This window comes from Zonotrichia albicollis, chromosome 2, assembly GCF_047830755.1.
Source record: "Zonotrichia albicollis isolate bZonAlb1 chromosome 2, bZonAlb1.hap1, whole genome shotgun sequence".
NCBI classification, from domain to species: Eukaryota; Metazoa; Chordata; class Aves; order Passeriformes; family Passerellidae; genus Zonotrichia; species Zonotrichia albicollis.
In genome coordinates this window covers 55,342,092-55,364,308 of record NC_133820.1, presented here as the reverse complement: position 1 = coordinate 55,364,308, position 22,217 = coordinate 55,342,092, and the positions used below count along the sequence as shown (strand labels likewise).

At 37.0% G+C, this 22,217-nt stretch overlaps 1 protein-coding gene across 1 annotated transcript in view; it reads left to right on the top strand.

Moving 5' to 3' along the window:
• The window catches only part of GUCY1A2 (guanylate cyclase 1 soluble subunit alpha 2), a 158,921-nt gene that overhangs the window by 113,807 nt on the left and 22,897 nt on the right, over positions 1–22,217 (top strand). The window contains exon 7 of the mRNA XM_074535173.1: positions 17,901–18,055. Coding sequence (XP_074391274.1) covers positions 17,901–18,055 — 155 coding nt within the window. The remainder of the gene's footprint in view (positions 1–17,900; positions 18,056–22,217) is intronic.

Sequence of the window (22,217 nt, the reverse complement as noted above, 5' to 3'; positions counted from 1 at the left end):
TACATTCTTATCTAATTTATTGCCTGTTCCTAGTCACAGATCTCTGCAGCTAAATGTCAACTCCTTTTTCTGAAGGAATGACATATGTAATAGCTAGGATAGCTCAGATAACAAAAGCTACAAAAATTCTGTTTGCTGTGACTGAGCTCATGGTATCTATTTCAGTGTGGTTACCCTACAGATTTTTATAGAATAGAATCATGGAATTATGGAATTGTTTAGGTAGGGAAAGACCTTTAAGATCATCAAGTCCAACCATTATCATAGTACTGCCAAGTCCACCACTAGACCATGTCCTTGTGGTTTGTTTATACATTCCCATTTCCTCCTCAACTGACTCATAGGAAGCTTATGAAATTGCTAGTCATAAAAATATTGAGGACACTATAACATTCTTCTTCTGTTCTCAGAGCTTTCATTACTTTTGAGCATTTGCCAAAGAATTCTTAGGCTTTTTGTTTTTCATGAGCTCTTCCTTGATGTTTGCCATTTGTTGCATTGTGTATATTGGATACCTAAATTATGTGATGTTCTGCTGTCTGGACAGAAGAAAAGCTTTAGAGGCATGAGAATGAATGGCAAATAGCTAAATAATGAAGCCTACTCTTGTTCACACACGAAGGCTATTGTTTACAGGAGATGAGATTAATTCTGCTAAGATCTGTAGTTCCCTTGTGAACACATTGAATAAGTTTCTTGGTCTGACTGTTGATGATTTAAAAGAAATGAACAGCCATTCAGAATCAGTGGGATTGTTTGCAAATGTACCTTTTGCAGAATGGAGGAAGGCTGTTCCCACAGTAGAGCTGTCTCTCCTGTTATGTCTTAACAAATTTAGGGAGCCACGCTCTACAAACAGCAATCTATAAGACAGTCCAGAGTTTCTAGGCTGATTTTCAGTGAGCATTGCATCCTGGTAGTGGTAGTGTAGAGTTACACTTCCCTTCACCTAGAATTGTGAGGTAAGTATATGTCATACTTGTTGCTGGTTTTGACAGTTCTGTAATAATAGCCACCTGGGGTTTCTTTTTTAATTTGGTTTTGGTGAAATATTTTGCTCATATTAAACCAAGATTTATTGTAAATGCATTCCTTTATGGGTTTTTAAAATAGATTAAGATTTCTGGTAAGAGAAAATGTTATTAGGAGTAGCCAGTGTTTAAAGGGAGTGGGGAAAACAAAGCTTAGCCTGTATGGCTTACATTAGGAAAAGGTAAATATCCCACTCCCCATATGAGGGAGTACCATTAAGCCCGAAATAGAGTAATGGCAGTTCTTGAGCCTGTCATTGTTTTGTCATTTCAGTTTTGTTTCTCAGAAAAGATGTTTAAGAAGTGCAATGTGTGTGAAACTGAATGTTTTTCTTGCTAACCCTAATAGCAAGAATAATCAATGCACAGCCCACGTAACACTAATATTAAAATGAAATCTAAGCTTTAAACAGTGTTTTGCAAGAGGAATCAAAAAGTGTTCTTGAGAAACTGGAAAGTGAGAAATAAATGCATGTTTTAGAATCTCTTGTATGCTTAGTGGGCATCTGAATCCCAAAAAATTACGCTGTAAATGCCTCTGTTTGGAGCTATTACCAAATTGCACCAGATGACTGCTTTTAGTTTTGTGTTCTGGAGATCACAAAGCAATATGGAACCCTAATGGCTTCCTGAAAATTCTTCTGTGTATACATTCCTTCTCTCCTCCACAGAAATGGAAAAGGAACAAAAAGTCAATAGGAAAAACAACTCTGAACAGCAAATCTGCATGCATAAGAACTGAATAGCAAGTTTACAGGCTGTAGAAAGCACTGAATATGGGGAATTTTCTCAGAGGCCTGTAATACCAGTTTTTCTGTTGCTTCCTTTCCAAGAACACCAGCAAAGAGCAAATGTTAACTGGAATTGTGTCTTCCTCAGTAGGATGTGTGTCCGTGCATATGTGAATACATAGAGAGAGGGCATATAACCCTCTCTGTAAAGCATTCACTTGGATTCATTCTGCTTCCAAACATTGCTAAGCCCATCTCCTGATGTGTCATAGACTCTCATGACAGTGTTATGAATAATTGAGATGCACCCTCTTCCTGAGCATATTGACAATTTAGTTGGACAAGGTTCCAAAATGACAGTGTGACTTGTGGTCTCTCATTAGTTTGGGTTAACAGAAGTTGATACCTTTATATCCCAGTACCATTGGAGGAATTACAGTTTTCCCATGGATACTGTGACACATCTGGAATTCTTACTGTTGCATGAAAAACAGATGTGCATATTTTTCTGTTACTGCCATGTTTCAATCTGGGCTTAGCATACCAAAACCTGACTGTCAGTGGTCCCCTTGCTCCATGCTCCTCCTCTCCCATTGATTTTGTCTTGCCTTGAATTTTGCTTTTAAGTAATTTTCTATAAGTGAGATTCTCTTTTGCTCCATGTGGTTATGCTCAGACATATTAGTAATGGCCTTTAGGATTTGGTAGCTACAGCATTTAGGATCACTGTGTCTTATTATGGATGAACATATATTGTTGCCCTTGCCATGAATGCCTTGGGGAAGGCCTGTGTTTTACCTTGTGTCACAGCCTTAATCCACAGCTCCCTCTTCCCTTCCCAATTGCTGTTCTCCTTAAACCCAGGCATCCTAATCATCCCACAGCATACTGTCCACTCAGCTTGCATTGCTCTCTGCTGTCCTACACTGCCTTTGGCCCAAATCCTTTCCCAGGCACCTTTTGAGTCAGTGAGAGTTCAGTAACAAGGTTTGAACACTGCTCTGTGTAATGCAGATCTGGTGCAGCGTGCTCTCAGCTGTGGGTGTCAGTGCAGGGCTAACTGAGTGGAAAAGCAGGGAGATAAATCATGTGCTTTGATGCTACCTTCTGTTTTAAACTCTCTAGGACTGCACTGAGGTGACGTCAGAAGCACCACTTGTGACCCCCACAGAAATGGCACGTTTTCAAAACTGTTACTTTTAGAAATAATTTTTGGGGAGGCTTTCCAGATGTCTCCTGGTTGAGCAGAACTGATTCCATTCTTATGAAAAATATTTAAAAATTCATGCTAATTGTGTAATGAATTGCTTCATTTAAATAAAATCATGGATATGTAGAGGGAAAAAGGGACTCTTACTGTGGAGTTAGAGGTTGGGTTTATCATCACCTCATACTTAGAGCCAGGAGGGCAGACCAAGGAAAGAGGAGATGCAGCCAAATAAGCTGCTATCAATTAGTGCCTGAACAAAGGTTACAACAAAGCCTCCCTTCAGTCCCGTGAACATCTGAGGAGTCCACTCAGTGCATAGCTTTGAAAAATCTGCTGCAAAGAAAGATGACCAGAAATATGCTGGAACTCAGGGACAGGCAAATATCAGAGTTATCTGTTCTGGTTTGCTCCAGGTAAAGCAGCCATAACAATCTAGTGAGGGCGTCACAGAAAGTGGAACTCAGCAGAAGGTGATGTATTCTTACCTCAGAAGACTCAGCTGGTTGGAAGCAAGGAAGGCTGGAAAGCTATTATTCTTCATTTGCCATGTTCTGATAATGTTTTATGGGTGTTGAGCACTGCCATGGTTTGTGTCAGGACAGTCCTCCTTGGACTGACCCAGCAGCAGTGCTGTGATTCTGTGGCTATATTGGGTCAGATCTGAACAAGTTGATCTTAGCACAGTTTGGAGTCTGGGTGCCTCACTGAAATGTGCAGTGCAGGTAATAGCTTTAAAGGTATTCAAATTTAAAAATAGCCTTTCTCAGTGTGGCAGAAATTAGAGATACAAAGAACTTGTGTTTTCTTGGCAACATTTCCTTGTGAATAGTGTGGAAGTGTACTTCCTTGTTAGCAGGCTCTTCACACATAAGCATAATTTGTAAAAAAATCTGCATGTCTGTTGAGATACATTGTTCTATGATTTAGACAGACATTAATAAAACGCACACTTTAATGCTTCTGTTTGCTCAAATTTGCTTATTAAGTTCAGCTGCATGAATTTGGATGGGTTTTGATTTGAAGAAAGCTTTTATTTATTTCTGTAGAAATTAATTTATTTATTTCAGAGAAAAGGAAAAGAGTTTTCATTACTCTTCCCACAATTCTACAATAGGAAATGGTGTCTGTGGAAAATGTAGTTTGAACATTATTCATCTTTCCCATGGGGATTACTAGAAGTAAATTAGGGTTCTCTGAATTTGCTTACAAACCAAGATCAATTTCTAAGTAACACTAAATGAAGAAAAATTGTGGTGATTTATCAGACACAGTCCACTGTAGTAGCTGCTTTATAATGAGCTTTGAGACACACCATAATGCAGTCTTTTGTTGCAAATATCTTTTGTACACACACTGCCTACCTTTTATGAATTAATTGGAATTTAACATGCTGCAGCTTTGAAGTATATGAAGCCAAACCCTTAATGTGGGAAGCTTCTGGGATTTAAACACTTTTGCAATGAGAAATCTTAAATATGTTTTGACTAATTTCATTCAAGGATCATCTACAGCATTTTTATGTAAGTGAATCTCTTAATTTCATGAGCCTTACCGCTCTAATTAAAAGTTACATTTCAGTCCTTAGAACATTTCTAAGAGACCCATAACTTTTTTACTTGGTAATATATTTATTGTTATAGCATGTCAGTTACTGACTAGAATTTTAGCACCTAAATTTTTAAATTCATGATCACAGGCTTGAAAAGTCAATGGAAAGTAGTTAGTTTTGCTGTTGCCACTGTCACTCATGGCACAATAAGTGTGCCAGCTCTTCAAGTAGATCACTGCAACAGAAAAGGATTGGTGGATTAATGGAGTTTGTGCTGAGGCCTTTCCATCTATACTTAATGTTTTTGAGATTTTTACTTGAAGTGATTTTGTTCCTCATACTAAATGTCTCTATCATACTAAATGCTCTACAGATCTGAAAGATCAAAGTTGATTTACAGACTGATATGCCTGTAAAAGTTTGTCTTAACTTTGGTGTACATCTTGAGAAGAGCTACTGCTTTAATTTTCTTTAACACAGTTCTAGTTTATGCAGAACAAACCATTTTTTGAAGTGAAGCAGTGTAAAGTAAATAGGGGTAGTTGGGGCAGGTGCTTCAAAACCACGTGGAATGGTTTAAAAGCACAACCACTAAGTTGTACTTTGGAGGTTGCTGCCCTTCAGTGAGGTGATTCCTCCTGTCATTCTCATGGAGGCTGAATGCACAGCTGCCAAAGTGTTTCCTGTGAAAGGGTTTGTTTTGTTAGTTATCCACAGGAAGCTTAGCTGTGATCATGAGGAGCAGACCAATGCCAAAATAACATGACTAGATATGATTGCAGTGTAGTAACAGAACTGAGAGTTCATCATGAAAGGATGACTGTCTAAAACTTCTGTTTTCTAATACAAATGTTTTCTGTCAAGCTTGCACTGTTTTGCTATTCATGGGTGTGCTTGTTACTGCAAAGTATGTTGTTGACATTGATCATCGTATGATTGTCACAGAAAGGATGTTAAATATCTGAGTTTATAGCATGAGTAAAATGGGTTCAACACTGCTGCTGCCTACATTTTTTTTAGTTTTCGTAAAATTCTAAAGACAATGTGAACGAAGGTACACAATTTCTCTTTGAGCTGAAATTCAAAATTCTGGTTTTTTAAGTAGTTTCAGAACATTAAAAAATATTTCTCCCACCCCATCTGTTCTTAAGGATGACAGGAAAACAGACTTTGCAGCCGTCATTTGAAACCCTCAAATGTAACACCACTTTTTAATTAGGTGTCCTTCAATGCAATATGATGGTAAAGTTAAAAAAACCACACATATGTTAATACATCCTGTCCATCTTCCAGTCAACATCCTCACAATGTGTTTCCAGTGTTTCAGTAGTGCCATAATGAAATGATGTAACTTAGCACATTTACCTCAAAAACTTGTCACTGTCATACGGTACGGTCTATATAGGCCTAGATAAGCTGGATATTCACCTATGTCTTCATTTCAATTGTATTATTTTTATACATCCTTCTTTGATATGAACATCTTGCACATACTGGTAGATGATTATCACACTTCCCCTATTGAGGAATAATTAACCAAGCTATAAGCATTTACAGATTTTTAGTTTCCCTCTAATTAAATCCTTTCTGAAGAGATTCTTGATCTTTTCAGAAATCACAGCTGTTGACAGTACCTAGGTTTTAACTTAATAGGCTTAGTGAGGTTGACTAGAATTATGTAGAAATATAAGTAAATAAAATTATATAGGTGTCAGATGATGTTCATAACCCCAGATTACTTCTTTCATGTGATAAGATTGCAGGCTATCTCAAGTTCATTTTGATCTTCACTTAGAATTTCCCAGCTTTCTCTCTTAAATTGTGTATATTTAATTCAGAGTATATTTCTAGATGCATTCAGTTTGCAGGATCCATTTTCTTGCATTGTGTGTTGTTTATTGCAGATCATTAACAAATACAATAAATAAAAATAGGTTATGCTGAATTTTATTTATTACACACAACTATGAGTGAGATTTCATCTACTTTATTTTATTTATCCACAAATTTCAACTCATGTTAAATACAAATAAAAATTATCAAATTTTCATGATATAATATTCACAGTTGTCTTCCTCTCAGACACACTGAAAAAGAACAAGGCACCAAAAAAAATAAAGGAATTCTTTTTAATGAAAACACATCTTGCATCATTTGGGAAGAAAGGAGTAAAGAATGAGACTTAGAGCTAAGGGACTTGTCGGAAAAGGTTGCACTAAGATTCTTTGCCTACTTGGTTGAAGAATTTGACTGGAAAAGTTTCAAATAAAGCATAATCAGTTGGGAGCAACAGCAGGAAAGAAGCAAGCAATGAGAATGCTGGATAAACAAATTCCAGGGCTGAGGGTCTGTGCCCCTCAGGAGCCAAATGCCCCCAGTTGGTGTCATCAAAGGTTGGCTGGAGAGCAGTGACAAACAAGGAAGTTATAGATATGCCATGCTACCATCTTCTACTGCCTCCCAAACTAGATTAGTCTTACATTTTCAAAAGAACATGCAGGGGTAATTGAGATTTAAAGTCTCTGGCTTTCTTTTCTGGTCTTACTCACACAAATAATAGCATAAGTATGCTTTAATTTTTTTCCTGTATGTTTGTGGATTATAGAAATAGAAATTAATTAATAAAAGCTGGTGAAGATGGGCAGAGATAATCTTGGCTCTGCATATTAATGTTTAAATTTTTCAATTGCAAACTGCATAACCTGCAGAAAAGAAATTATTATAATAATTGCATTAAGATTGCTATTTTTTATAGAAATTACAAGCCAAAAACCACTGTATGTGTTGCCATGCTTTGTTCTTCGTCAGTGTGTCTCTGAGAGAGGGATGAGTGTTAGACACAGTGGGAGAGATCATTGAATGAAATGAAGGAAAGTCATTAGACTGAACATTGAAATCTTTCCTTCCCATAAGTGATTCACCTTCATCTGAGAGCAATTAGTCTTTGTTTGGGTTTTATCATATTCTTGACATCATCAGGCATTCATTTGCTAATTTTTTGAAAATAAGATCAAAGTCTTTCTAGTCATGAAAACACCAGAAATTCAAATTTATCCTGAATCGTCTTCTTTAAATTGTAGTGCAGTTAAGAATTTTCTCTGAAGCAATTTAAAAAGTGAAATAGTATCTCATTCCTATTCATGGTATGTCTGATGTTGAATAACAATCAGATATTGCTTGTAGATTTCCACCTTAAATCTAGGAATAGAAAATGCTACATTTTGTATGAGTTGCATACAAAAGAGTGATTTTTCATTCATTTCATTAACCATTTTATTTACAAAAGTCCTTTTTAAACATAGATTTTCAGTGAAGGTAACAAAGCTGTACAGAATACTTTTGAGTTCTGATCCTAGCTTTTGCTATGATTTGTTTTGTACTGTCAAGAAAGTTTGATTGACTTGCTGAAATGCTGTCTATACAGGAATCAGGAGACTCACTGCTGAGATATGATATAAATGCTTAGATAATTTGGTAAAATCCTCAGTTCAGTGCAAACCAGCTGCCTTTCTCTTTGTGCTAATTCCCTTTGTTGTATGCAGAAGTTATTCACAACTGTCTGGATTTGCTGTCTGAAAGACTTCAGAAAAATCATTTTATGTGAATGTGTATTTTGAGCTCACTGAGGAGGAATTCACTTTCCCTGCAAAGATCTGCAGCTTTGTGATGGTGAAGTACAAAGGGCAATAAGGAGTATTAATAAACCCCTTCCCAATTATAGCCAAGGTGAAGTCTTTTAGTCCCTTGTTTATAGATCTGTGCAGTCACAGAGCCTCATTTCCCTCTGTATGCAATCTCCACTGCCAGCTGTGGAGGTTTGCTCCTGGCATAAGAGTTGGGTAAGTTTTGCAAAAATTACTGTCATCATCTTACATTGTCTTGTGATGAGTCTATAGAAATTGCCGTTCTTAAAATCAAACTGGTGAACAAGCAAAGGAACACAGCAGCGTTATCATTATAGAGTAAGGTGCTAATGGTTATCTAATACAGTGAACTGTTCAAACATTTGGAACCTATAAGGTATAAAATATCTGTATGTCCCAGCTGTCATATGGAAACTTCCTTTACTTTAAAGGCAGATTTATGTTTATTTTTGATTTGAGCATGAGAACAAGTTGTAATGTTGCACATTTAGTAATCATTTAGTATTTGCATTTAGTATTCAAGTCTCTGTGTTGGTAGCAGTGCCTTAAGTTTCTTCACAAAGAAGCAAGCTATTTTTTAGCTATTAAAGCCTGCAATTCTACACAGTCTTTATACAAAGCTTGGTGTTCTCTTAGCCTTTTATCTTTCATGTGGTCATTCCTTGATTTACTGTTTCAAAAGAGGGCATAAATTGACTTTTTGAGGTATTTGTCTATATCACAGAGTCACAGAATCACACACTTCTCAGTCTAACAGACAATACAGCCAATTAAATTGTTCAAGAAATGACCGGATGTGGCACTTCGTCTATGGTCTAGTCGACAAGGTGGTGATCAGCCAAAGGTTGGTAGGACTCAACAATCTGAGAGGTCTTTTCCAACATAAATGACTGTTAGACTGAGAAGTGATGAAGGAAGCAGTCTGTCTGCTTTTCCCAACTTAAGAAAAGATACATTTTTAAAACCTGACCCACTGGTTTTTTGGGTTTTTTTAAATCATGTCTACTGTGTCCATATGGAGCAGGGAGTTTATCAATTTTTTATTTTGATTATATCTGCCTTGGTGCTGATTGCAAGAAGCTGGTGCATCCAGTAGAAACTACAGGCTTAAAATGTATCTCCTCTTTGTGCAAAAAGTATCAACATTCCTTGTGGTGGTAGAGGTTTAAATGACTAATTTCATTAATAGTGTGGGAGCCATTGGGAAGACCCTGATACATCATTGTTGTAGAGGCTAGATAAGGTTGCTTCTAGTAGTAAAACTATATAAGATTGTTACGGATCAATGGTTCTGTTTAGAAGCTGCTATGATCCTTGTTGATTGGTTCCAAGCTCTTCCCAAAGCAGATCAGTCTGGCTTTCATTGATGTATAAGAACATGTACTGTGGTCAAAAGATGAAGCAGGACTCTGCCATTGAAAGGTCATTGCAAAGATTGCAGGCTAGATTCAAAGACCATTACATTAAAACATCTGTAGAAATTCCTGCAGTTCTACAAATAGAATGATCTTCTGATGGGGTCCCATCCATCAACACCAGTATTTTTGATGATTTATGCACAAGAGTGTAGCTCATTTTACATAAAGGTAAAAGTGTGTCAACTTTGCCAGGCTGAGAGTTGAATTCATCGCACCTTTCTTCAGCTGTCTGTTTATGAGGTGTCCAGGTTAAACTTAAAATTAAATGTCCCTTTCTGTTCCACCAGGAGAATTAAGACAGGTTCAGGAGTGGGTGATTCAGCCTCTTTTGTGTGCCAATTTTAAAATATGAAGAATTGCAGCCCTGAGGTTATTTACCTCCTGTTTATCAGGGGTCTAAAAACCTAACTTAAATGAGGCTGGCTAACTTCTAGGTCGCTGCAATTAGTTGAAATTTACGTTAAATTACTAAATTAGGAAAAGTATCAAATGTTGATACTTGAAGTTAAAACACTTAGGTCAGACTTTTTTTTAATAGATTTTTGTTCTCTTAAATATTTTGAGCATGTGTCATTTATCCTTGTTAAAGTATCACCCAATCCATTCAGTATATGTCATATGATGGCACTGTGAGACAAAGATGTCCTCCTACACCAGGGATCAAAGAGAACTTTCTGATGAATATTTTTCTTTTTTGGGTGTCAGTGGTGGGGAGGCTGGGAAAAATCCTCCACTGTTATGTGGGCTTGTGTGAGTGATTAGCTCTTTTTTAAGTGCCTGAACACACAGGTTCACATAGTAATTAAATTCCTACTGTGGAAATTACTATTTAAAGAAAACAATAAAAGGTGGTTTTGATTAAATGCCCCATCAACAATGAAATGCAATGTTTTATTGGTGAGTGAGAAGCAGCTCATGAAAAGGCACATTAACTTTAATGTTTCCTCTTTGGAACTGTAGGGGAAGGATACAGGTTTTATTTTTCTGTTTAGCAGCTCTGAAAATTCTCATTTACGTCATTTAACACCCACCTCTCCACTCAAAACCCCCTCCAGTAAATAATTTCAGGTCAGAAGTTTTCTTACAGATGACCCAAATCTTCTTCTAACCTAGACACTGAGCAGTGCCATACTGAATTCACATGATCCCATTTGGCTCAAAAATAGCTTGCCCCAGTGTAAATTTTCCTTTGATGCTAGAACTAATGAGCTCCCAAAACTAGTCTGAGTCTTCATTTTTGTTTTTACTTCATTTAATTCTACCTCATACTGCTGATGGAGACTCACAGGTGTATAATTTTTCAACACAGGTTATGAAATACAGAGTTGTGAAATGAAGGAAGCTGCAAGGAGCCTCTGGAGGTTAACTAATCCAACCACTATTCAAAGCAGGGCTAGCTTAGCTCATGGCAGAAGAACTTCAAGGAGAAGAGAGAACTAATTTCATCCTTCAAGTCTGGGACTTCTTTATGTAGAAATGATTCATAGCTCCTTTTTCCACATTCAGTAGAAGTGACTGTATGCCAAGACCATAGCCCAGGGATGTACATATGCAAAGTGCATCACATTGGTTATAATTTAATTGCATCTTTTTTGCACAAACCACATGATTACCTTACCCAATAACTACTTAAAATGGATTTATTGATCCCAAGGCATTCACTCTTATTAGTTAATGACCTTATTTTTCTTTGTCCTTGTATACTTTGCTGTGTATTTTGCTTCAGATGGGTTGAATAATTCTTTGAGTAAAAAATCTTGGAAATTCTGATTAGAAAAGAAGTTAAGTGTTTATTTCTCCAAATGATGTTCAAATGGGAGGGAGGGGTGGGGGGGGGGATGTATCCTGTAATTTAGTTCTATAGAACACCTTGTGAAATTCAAGTGATCTAAATTTTCCTCTGAGCAGGTCTGTTCCTTGGCAACAATTCTGTAGTGAGCTGTACTGTCATATGTCCCTTTCCAGAAAGGCACTGTGATATTTATAAATCTATCTAAGAATACAGATAACCCACTCACTAAAGCATATGTCAGGACATAGCTGTCAGTCCTATCAACCTGCAGTCCTCTGAAGGAGCAGAAAGGCACATTGACTCACCGGTGTGGGGCCCTGATTTTAGACCTCTGAGCTCTGGAGAGTCTGTTTTACATTGAGGCATTTTACAAGTAAATCTCCCTCTGTAAGGAATTTGTTGGGATTTACAGATAGCGCTGCTGTAGAAGCTGCTAGAAAATATTAGAGCAGAAAACACCCCACAGTATTTGGCAGATTCTGTTTGAAATAATCTGGCTCTGTGTCATGGGCTAATAGCTAAGACATCATGCAAGAGGTGAATTTTTCCTTTCTGAAGGACACTGAAAGGACAGAAGGGGGAAGGTCCATACTGAAACGCAGAGTATCAATCAGTATATTAGGCCAGAAAGTGAGGAGTGCATTTGTCTAAGAAATGTTACTGTATAGATACCAATGTACATTGTTGAGGCAGAGACCAAAAGTCCTGATCCAGTAGAATGCTTTCTATTGTATTTAATTGCTTTTCTGGCTTTGGCCATCCATGTGCCTGGGACTCTTTTCATGCAGCTACTGCCTTGTGCCAGCCCTGAGCTCTGCTCAGCTTAGCACAGTCTTGAGCAGCTGTCAGTCAGTCACGTTATTGCGGCTTGAAAAGCTCCGGGTTGGCAGAGTGGGGGATCACTTCTGCCTGTGGTTGTTTTCCAGGCTGTGTCACCTACTTCCCAGCCTGCCCTCTCTCCTTCATCTGTGTCTGTGCAAGGCAGACAGTTCTGAGAAAATGGATTGTGTGTCCTTCTGGATGCAGTTAACCTGTGAGACAACCTGAGACTCCTCTTTCTAGCATGGCAGTGTGTATTTCAGAGTGTGAGAACTGTTTATTAAGGCCCTTCTTTCAGTGTGTGGTGCAAAGAAAGAATGCATGCTGAAATGTTACTGTAATTCACATTTGAGGAGGAACTGAACGTCAAACACCTTTTCTCTATAAAAAGAATTTCTTTTGGCTCAGGAAATCCCTGAAATAAAAGTTTCTGGTTGCAGAGAGAGAGAGCTCTGGAAATGAGCATGTTTTTTCACCTTGTGCTTACCAGAAGACAGGTTGCATACTTACCTTTAGTGTGAGTTGGAAAGTCCGCTTGCATGTTTTACTGGAAGACAAAAAGAAAGGTACCCACAGAGTCTTCTTCTTCCTACTTTTCCCTTCAGTTTATTCAATAATCCCTTTATTAATTACACCACAGAAAAATGGTTCAAGCTGTAATGTTTCCTGAAAGGAAAAGTAAGCCGGTTTTAAATTACTCCTCAGGCTTCTTATGTACATGGTGCTGTGCAAAAATATTTGCAGTCCTTTTCTTTTCAACTCAAAAATCATTCTTCACAGTCATACCCTTATGCAATTCTCCATGCTACTGCCTATTAGTCTTTTTTTCTGAATAAACATGAATTATACTTTTTAAAATAGATTTGTAAGCCCATACCAAAAATTGCAAATATTTTTGCACAGAACCATGTATATATGAAGCTTGAGGAATAATTTGAAACCTGCTTAATTTTCCTTTCAGAAATCATTACAGTTTGAATGATTTTTCAGTGGTCTAATTAATAAAGAATTGTTTTAAATCTTGTAGTGCAATGTCTCAGTTTTGACTGAAGAGAAATAAGGTTAATGTATTCCATTGCTTATCAATATGCAAACATATATTGGTCAAAAAATTTTAGATTTGAGGAGGTATTCAAAAACATTATTGGGTAGACAAGTGCTACTTCTCAGACTGTCTTTCCACTTGCATCTAATTTTTGTCTTGAAAATTATGTGGAGAAATACGGAAAGAGGAAGGAGAATACATTTTTCGAAAAGGTTTCAAAAGAGAAAAAACTCAAGAGCTTTGACCATAATGAAAATGACTGGATTTTCTTTTTTTTTTTTTTTTTTTTTTTTGAGAGTACTGATTAACAGAAAAGGCTATTAAGAAGCAAATTAGCAATGGTGAAATTTACTTCAGGCATGCCACTGCATTCATTTACTGTTATTAAAATACTTTTGCCACTTGCCTATAAGGTTAATTTTAGATGGGTTGTTTAGAATTTTCAGTTTTGCATTTACTCTCATCTCAGTTGGAATAGGCTTTATTTTGATGTGAGAGTATAGTTTTCAGTATCGTGCCTAAGAAGGCATTCAGGCAATTGCAAGTAATTGAAATTGAAGGGCAGATAAAAAAAGAAACAAAACTAAACAAAGCAAAACCCCCAGTTCTTCTGGATATAAAAGAGGAAAATAATGCTTTGGCAATGAGGAGGTGTAAAGAAGTAACATACATTTTTTTAAGATTTGGGACATCAGAAGAATTCAGTAACAGAATGTTCAGTTCAGAAAAAGAACAAATATTTTAGTGTTGTTCATTCTTGTTCCTGTTTGTTCTTGACTTTCCTCTTGCAGTCTAGTCTGCACTATCAGCTCTCACTGATACCACTTCTGGCACATTTCCACTGCTCATTTTAGATGGTGACCAGTGCTTCTCATCTTTCTCATCTTTCTTTATTAATCTTCTTCTTTATCTCTGCTACACAAAATCACTATCCTTCTGGTCACTCAGGTATTAGAAATTTCTGCTCTTTGTGCCTTATCCAGTAAGAAATATTCAAATACTGCTACTTTCTTAATACAAGCTTTGGAAGCTTCTTTTGCTTCACACATAGCCACATCTTTCCTCTCACATTGCATTGGTCAATGCAGGCTGCTTTTCTTTTACACCTCTGACTCATCAGCTTTTCTCCACTTCACTATTACCACAGCTCTTGGCAGAGATCAGATCTGTTAATCTTTTTTTCTTGTTTTTCATTGCACTCAGTTCAAGTTGTCCCTCTTCATCTAAAACATCTCTCACAGGTCTCTCAGTATTTTCCCCACCTGTTCATGTCTGTTTTGCCATTGTGCCTTCCAGGATAATGCTTTAGAAATGTCTTTGGCTTTTGTGGGTCTCTTCACTGTTCCTTACCTCTTGGAGGAATGATATTTACTGGTTGTTTTTTTTCACAGCTGTCTTCTCTTTGTGATAGTTTCCAAAAAGTCACCTTTCCATTTGTGTGCATAATGCATCTGAATTTGGCTCAGCTAAGACTTCCCTATTATCTTTAGCCAAATAATTAAGGACATACAAAGGAACAGTTGGTACAGATGAAAACCATGCATTTTATTAAAAATGCTCCATTTAAGACAGTTAATAAATGTATTATTTGTAGTACATGTATATTTAAAGGAATAAACAGTTATGATAGACAAAAATTGCATCCTAGTGTTGTCACCTCATTTTCACTTTCTGTGCTATTTTTAATATTTAATGGTGACTGTTCTGAGAGACCACTGATAAGGGCTATATGTACAATATAGCCTGGGAACTATAACTTTATTTGTGTAACTGTTGTTGGTATTGTTCTAAGTTGTGTGGTCTAGGCAGATTTTCTTTACTGCAAGGGTAATGTGAAAGGTTGATGTGCCCCAGTAAGTGCCTTCTTGTTAATAATTTGATCACATTGTTTTTTTCCTTTGTAAAAAAGAGCCTGAAGCTGTTAACACAACAGTTTTCAACTCTGTGAGGAAAAGACCAGAACAATGAATCTGCAAACTAAGTAAAATCTTGAAAAGACACATTTAAGTAAACATATGTCTCTAAAAAGTACTATAGGACCAATATAATGGTTATTCTTGGTATAATAAGGCAACAAAGGAATACATTATGGCAAGAGCATCAGTGTTTGCAGGCTCTTTTCTTGTAGAGAGCTATATAATATAGCAGATGTGGAGCTTTATTGTAAACCATTCATAGTGTAATTTATGTCTAAGTTTTATTGAGGAAGCCTACATCAGCTTTCTTCCACCAAATGAAAACTTCAGCTTTTGACTCTCTCTATGCAGTTTAATCTGTATTTGTGAGACAGTATCTACCTTTTTCAATTGCTGGAGCAAGTGTTTTTTAAAAATCTCTTAAGGTAGTACAGAAGAACCCTCTTGTCTGTCACTGAAGCACTGAGTAATAAAAGACTATGTGGCCATATAAAAGGAAGCAATGAAAAGGAAAGAATGAAAGTAACAAAACAACCAACAATAACTTCAGCTTTCACTGCATATATTGCAAAAGCAAATTTTATTTTCTTAGTATGTTTTTTTACTGTCATATTTTCCATCCTCTCTAATGTATACTCTTATTCCTGTGTTTTTTAGAGGAAAACAAGGATAATACTTTTCCTTACAGTTTCAATCTGGCCTTTACATGTGATTGAATGTATTGTGGAAGAGGTCACAGCACACAGTTAATCTGTGATTTTTAAATAAACATGCAGAGTAGCAATGGAATAAATGAGTTTCATCAGCTCTGTTCCTAAAATTATGTGCAAAGTGACTATGTCACTTCCCATCTCACAAGAACAAGACATTGTAAATAGGTTGTTTATTATTTATTGAAAGCATGCTCGTTGTTGTGTGAGCAAAACTTCCTGCTCATAGTCTTTCACTGAGGGCAGGTACTGACCTCACCGACAGGGAGAACAGCTGTTTACCCAACTCATGACTGCAGGAGCACTTTTTTCCACTGGTAATGAGCAGTGGAGTTTAAATGCATGTTGTAGCAAAAGCAGGAAATCTTATTGCTCTAAAAGATCACCAAAATAACCCAAGTGTTATGAATTTGCACAAATGTTAGCAGGCAAACTAAGTCAGTGGATACTTCCCAGCCCTATGGAAGAGAGGATTTGAAGGATTTCTGTGTCTGCCTTCCAAACCATAGTAAAGGTTTGAAAGTTCGATTCAAGTGAACTTTTTAACTTAAAGAATCACTAAAGTGATTCTTATTCACAGATTTAAAAAAGAAAAAAGAAGGAGAGAGGAACAAACAAACCAAACAACCTAGTCTGTAATTAACAATCTTGTTGTGAAGATTGAGGGGTTTAGGCTGCCTGTGAGAATGTTGTAAGTAGTATCAAATGCAGAACATGTCCTTAGATTATGCAGGAGCTTACTGTATAGCAGATATAATTCTGAACACATTGTCTGTGACACATACGAGAGGAACAAAATTAGAAGAGTGCTTAGCTGCATGATGGAAGTCTTGGACATGTGGGAAGAACCATAGTCAGTGAAATAATGTGGGGTCCCACATGTTCTTAGAACTTCATGGACACCAATGTTATCAAATGCTGGCATTTTCTTTACATAAAAAAGGAGTAAAAATGATTTTTTTAAAAAATTTGTATTTGAGTCCGTATGTATTTTTTATTAAAAAAATAGGGACTGATGGACAAAAGGACAATGCAATAACTGTGAATTAAGTAAGTAAAAGGACCATATTGAGTACGGTGTTAGGTAAGTCATTCATTCTTACCCCATCAGACCCTCTTAGTAGCTGCTATTTATTTCCTTCACCTTAAGTTTTGCAGCAGTCCAGTTGCTATGAGCAAGAGTATCCTCAGAAGATATAAATATCTTCTTTTTAATGTTCAACTGTTATAAAGTTAACAAGAGAAAAAGACTTCCCTATCTGTAAAAATAATTTTCTTGGCAAACACAATTGTTAGCTAAAATGTGTGCAGAATAAATCTCTGATTATTCATTCTGAAGGAAACTTGGATGGTGACTCTGAGCTGTACAGGTCTATGCAATTGCCAGATCTCAGGCAGTTACACGGAATGATTGCTGAAATAGTCGCATGTTTTTTTTAATTTGCTGGGGATTTATTCCTCCTTATTTTGAGGAGGGTACAATTACCTTTAAAATCATTGGTGCCTCAGTCTTCAGCATTCTTACCACTGCAATATCTCTCTGTCTGACAAAGTGATAAAGACGTTAGACCTTGAAGAGTTTGGAAGAAAACTCTGGAGGAGATAAAACTTAACTACTCTTCCTGCCAGTTTGAGAAAAGCTGGCTATTACTTGCCTGTGTTGGAAGTGGTGGCAAAAATAAGCTCAGTAATGTATTTATTTGTGTAATTAGATGGCTGATGTTGCAGTAGCTCTGGATGATCCTAACCTATTCTGTTCATGATCTGTATTTTGACTGTCACAGTCTCCCAGCAAATGTGCACAGAAGAAAATTGTTTTAGTGAAAAGATAATAATCTTTCTGTTCTTCTTTCTTTTGACTGCATCTGATCTAAGCTAGAAGAATAGAATAGAGTCTGGGTTTTTTTTCCCACTTCAGTCTTTCTTCTTTAGTTTACTCTTTATTTGAAAGGGTTGCTTGTAGCTGAGTGCTAATGACATAGCCCTTGGTGGCCCAGGAGAGGCAGCCTGACGTGTATCTCATGTGTTTTTCCAGATGAGGATAGGCATTCACTCAGGTTCGGTGCTGGCCGGCGTCGTCGGCGTGAGAATGCCGCGCTACTGCCTCTTTGGGAACAACGTCACCCTGGCGAGCAAGTTCGAGTCAGGGAGTCACCCACGCCGCATCAACGTCAGTCCCACCACGTACCAGTAAGTCCTTTTCACCCTTTCTTTCCTACTGTTTTTGTTCCAGCCTGTTTCCAGTTCCTGTAACATGCTCTGTCCTCAACACAGGAAACTCAACAGAAAGTTGGTAGGGCATCAGGACAGAGGAAGGAGGCATTGTGTAGGGATGTCTGTCTTCTGTTTGCAGGTTTGTATCAGAATGTGCAAAGAAGTCAGGCATTGGAGGCAAGGAAGCACAACAGAAAAGCCAGCCATTCCTGCTAAAAATAATATGTAACAGAAGAAGTGGGAGATATCTCCCAAAGTGAGGTAGTTTTATGCACTATTACAGCTTTTGACTGGAGATTTGGGTTCCACCCGTTAAACACAGTTTTCATGAAAGAAAGCACACTCCCATTGTCTCAGAAGGAAGTCAAATGCCAGTATTTTGCCAGTAAGGCCAAGAGATTACAAAGAGATTTAATGCTTTCTTGAAGACAGAATTTCTTATTTAGCACTGTAAAGACGCACTTGATAGAAGCATGCTCATAATGTAGGAAAAAAGATTGAAAATGGCAAATCATTATCCCTAGCATTTTGAAGAAATTATGCAAATGGAGAGAAGGCTTGATTAAATCTGGTTGTGAGGAACAGCTCCTAAATAAAAAGGTGTTCCTTATTGTTCAGATTTGACAGTTTGACTATTAGAATTTCTACTGTTTAGAGTACAGCTGATGCACTCACTTTTTTTGGCAGGATATCTCAATCTTCCAGTGTTCTGTATCTGAAGTAATTTTCTGAAGTGAGGTTTTGAGACTGTATGGTAAATCTCTACATAGTTGCTCAAACAATATTACTTTTCTTTCTTTTCGTTTTTCCTTTTCAGAATCTCAAATCTTTTCCCCCATAGCTATCCATGTAAATAAAAATTTTAAATGGGATTTCTTCAACTGAGTATTGAAGTGTCTGCTATGCTAAAATGTGAATCTGTCAGAAATTAAAGTTAAAAGTAATTAAACTAGTACATAAAGTGACATTCTTCTGAAAAATGTCCATTCACCTGAGACCCTATTTTGAGAATGCAGGACTTGAGATCATATTTTGAGAATGAAGCAAGTGTAACAAATTAAACAAGAGGTAGAATAACTGTATAGGGTTTGTATCATAAAGTGAACAGAAATAGATTCATACATCTGTCTGGTAACATGCAAGAGAAAGACAACCTATTGTTTTCGAAATCTATCCAAATCCAATCTATTATTGTTTACAGAAGACATTTTCATTTAAATAAAAAACAAGTCAATAAATATATAGAAAATTTTTGTTAGGAGCTTGGTATCATTTGAAAATAAATTGGTTTTGGGACCATCCATACCCAGCATTCTACAATTTTTGACTCTTGGTCATCCACTATGGGATAGACGGAAGCCTCTAAAACCTGGTTTGAACACTCACCATAATTATTTTTACCATTTGTGCTCCAGTTACAAAAATTACACAGTAGCAGGGCCTTCCGTGTGTGATTTGTGGTCTGGCAAAAGGTGACCAAGGCCCTGTGACAGGGAGCTGGACTTCTCTTGAGTAGGATCAGTTCTTATAAAATGCTGTTCTCCAGCCTCAGATAGTTTTCAAGATTCTCTGAAAGTTCTGTCCGTACTTTTTCAGAAAAGAGATCTTAGCACTTCACAAATGTGGCTCAGGAGACTGATTTCACTTGGGGCTATGGTGTTGCTTGCTCATGTTTGTGTCCCTGAGAGCAGAAACTGGCGACCTAAACAGCTTTATGGAAATATAACTAGAGAGCAGCTGTGGCACCCGTGGTGCACAGAACTCTCTTCATGCTGGGGCCAGAGTCACCTTCTGTGTACCAGTGCACAGTGCCAGTTGTGTTGAATTTGGTTATGAGTGATACAGCACCTCCTCTGTGAGACACAAATTTGTGGCCATTGAAAAGCCTGATCTAGCTGAAGATGTTTCTGTTCATTGCAAAAGGGTTGGACTAGAAGGGCTTAAACGTCCTCTCCAACCCCATTGATTCTGTGGTTCTGTGACTGCATTTTCTTTTCATCACAGTGCTGATTAAAAGACTGTTCTGGAAGTTAGTTTGAGGGCCTATGTATGGAGCTTGTTAGAAATCTGTGGGTTTGTGCTGCCCATTTTCTGACTCTTAGTGCATTCTGGCACAGAGAAGATGGCTTCTCTTCATCTGTGTCTCATCTCTGCCCAGCTGCCACTGGGCATTTTGTACCATGGCAAGTCGTGTGAGTCACCTTGGAGAGCGCTCTTACTAAGTCCTAGGCACCAAAACTTGAGTCAAATCTTCTCACCCTGCATATCTCTCAGGTTGCATCAAAACTGGTTTTTTTCACTTCCCTTTAATCCTAGAAATCCAGTATGAATAGGACTATTTTTTTCACAACTGCTGAACTTTCACCTTTTAAGACCCTCATGTCTGTACTTACCTTGCAGACAGTTACCAGTGTAGACTGTTGCTTCAAAAAGGGAAGAAGATAGAAAAGTAACTGATTTTGTAGTAATGCTGTAACATTAAATTGCAAAAAAATATACAACAAAATACAGAATTATTGGTGTTTTTAATTTGTACTCAGTAAACAATCTACTGTTAAAGTGCTGAAAAAATTCAGTGCTTGATTCAGAGAACTTGCAGTGGAAGTAACAGGCTAGACACATGTTTACAGGTGAAGGAAGTAGAAATAGCAAGAAAGTATATGTTGGAATGAGATTCATTTATTGAAAATGTGTGGCTAAAATTAGTGATTATCAGGATAGGAACAAATTTTTTATTACAGGCTTGAGAAATTATGTGAAAAGATAAAATTAATGTGCATGGGGCAACTTGAAAAGTTGATTTCAAACTATGTGGCATAGTTGGAAGCTTGGAAACAAACAGGGAAGAAGTCAAGAAATTACACTGTTGACACAGTGGCCAGAAGAGACTGCAATTACAATACACTCAAAGGGAAAGAATTATTCAGAATTTCTGAACGTGATCTGTGAGATTTAACATAATGTCTTGGTGGTGTCCAAATCAAAAAGTAGTGATCTGATGCATCCATATATAACTTTTCTTAAATATAATTTGTATGAGTATATATTTATTGTGTAGAAATAAAGTAATTCATCACAAACTGAAAATGTATTTGTATTTGACTTTATATTCTTTGACTTCATATTCTGTTAAATTCTTCTATTTGATCACACTCTGCTGCTGTGCACTTTGTTAATACTGCTATTGTTAATATTTCTATTATCTAAGAATAAGTGTTTTCCAAAGTAGATGATTTTGCAGTCATTATGAAAACAACAGAATTTTCAATTATATGAAACTACTGGCATTTATCATCACACCCCTGATGGAAGTTGTGATTCAACTTTTATAAAGCAAGCAAACTTTTAGAAAGCTTGAAACATGTCCATTACTTACCAGCTTTCATTTTACAGTAAAGATTATGCATCCTAAAGTGTCATCAGCATTCAAATAATAATCACACCTCAGAATACCTATTATTGGTTACAGACACTTCTCTTCAAGCCTGTAATCTGCCTAAATAAGAATCAGAGTCTAAAACGATAAGTACAAGGTGTGATGTTTGTTGCTCAGCAGCAGCAGTGAGCCTGGGGCCATCTTGCTCCAGTTACACCTGCCTGGGCAGAGCTCTGCTAGGTGTGAAACAACAACTTTTTCAAAGGTGGACTTTGGATTTTTTGAATCTGAAACATCACTTCTGTTTGAAATATCCTGTTCTCTTGACTCAGACAGGTCTTTGGACGCAAGGGTCACAGATCCCCGTTTGCTTTGAATCACTGAGCATTGTGAAATTAAATCCCTGGAATAGCATTGGCAAAACTCCCAGTGAAAAATGTGGAAACTGGAGAGGAAGTTGAGCATCCCAGACTGGTCGCTGTATAAACATATGGACAGAAAATAATAGGAAAATAAGTGTACTTGATTTATTATTATCCTGAATTGAATAGAATTACCCTATTTTCCATAGTCAGAAAGAAAGCACAGTAAGATTTATGCAACTCTTCAGCACAGGAAAGAAATAAAATATTTTTTAGTTTTTTGTTTCAGCCTTTAAAAATTATTTTTATGAGATATTAATATAATATGCCCACATTTGTCTTCTTTTCCTAGTAGTGTTGCAATGTAGTGCTTTGGGATTTCTAAGAGGTTATCAAAAGC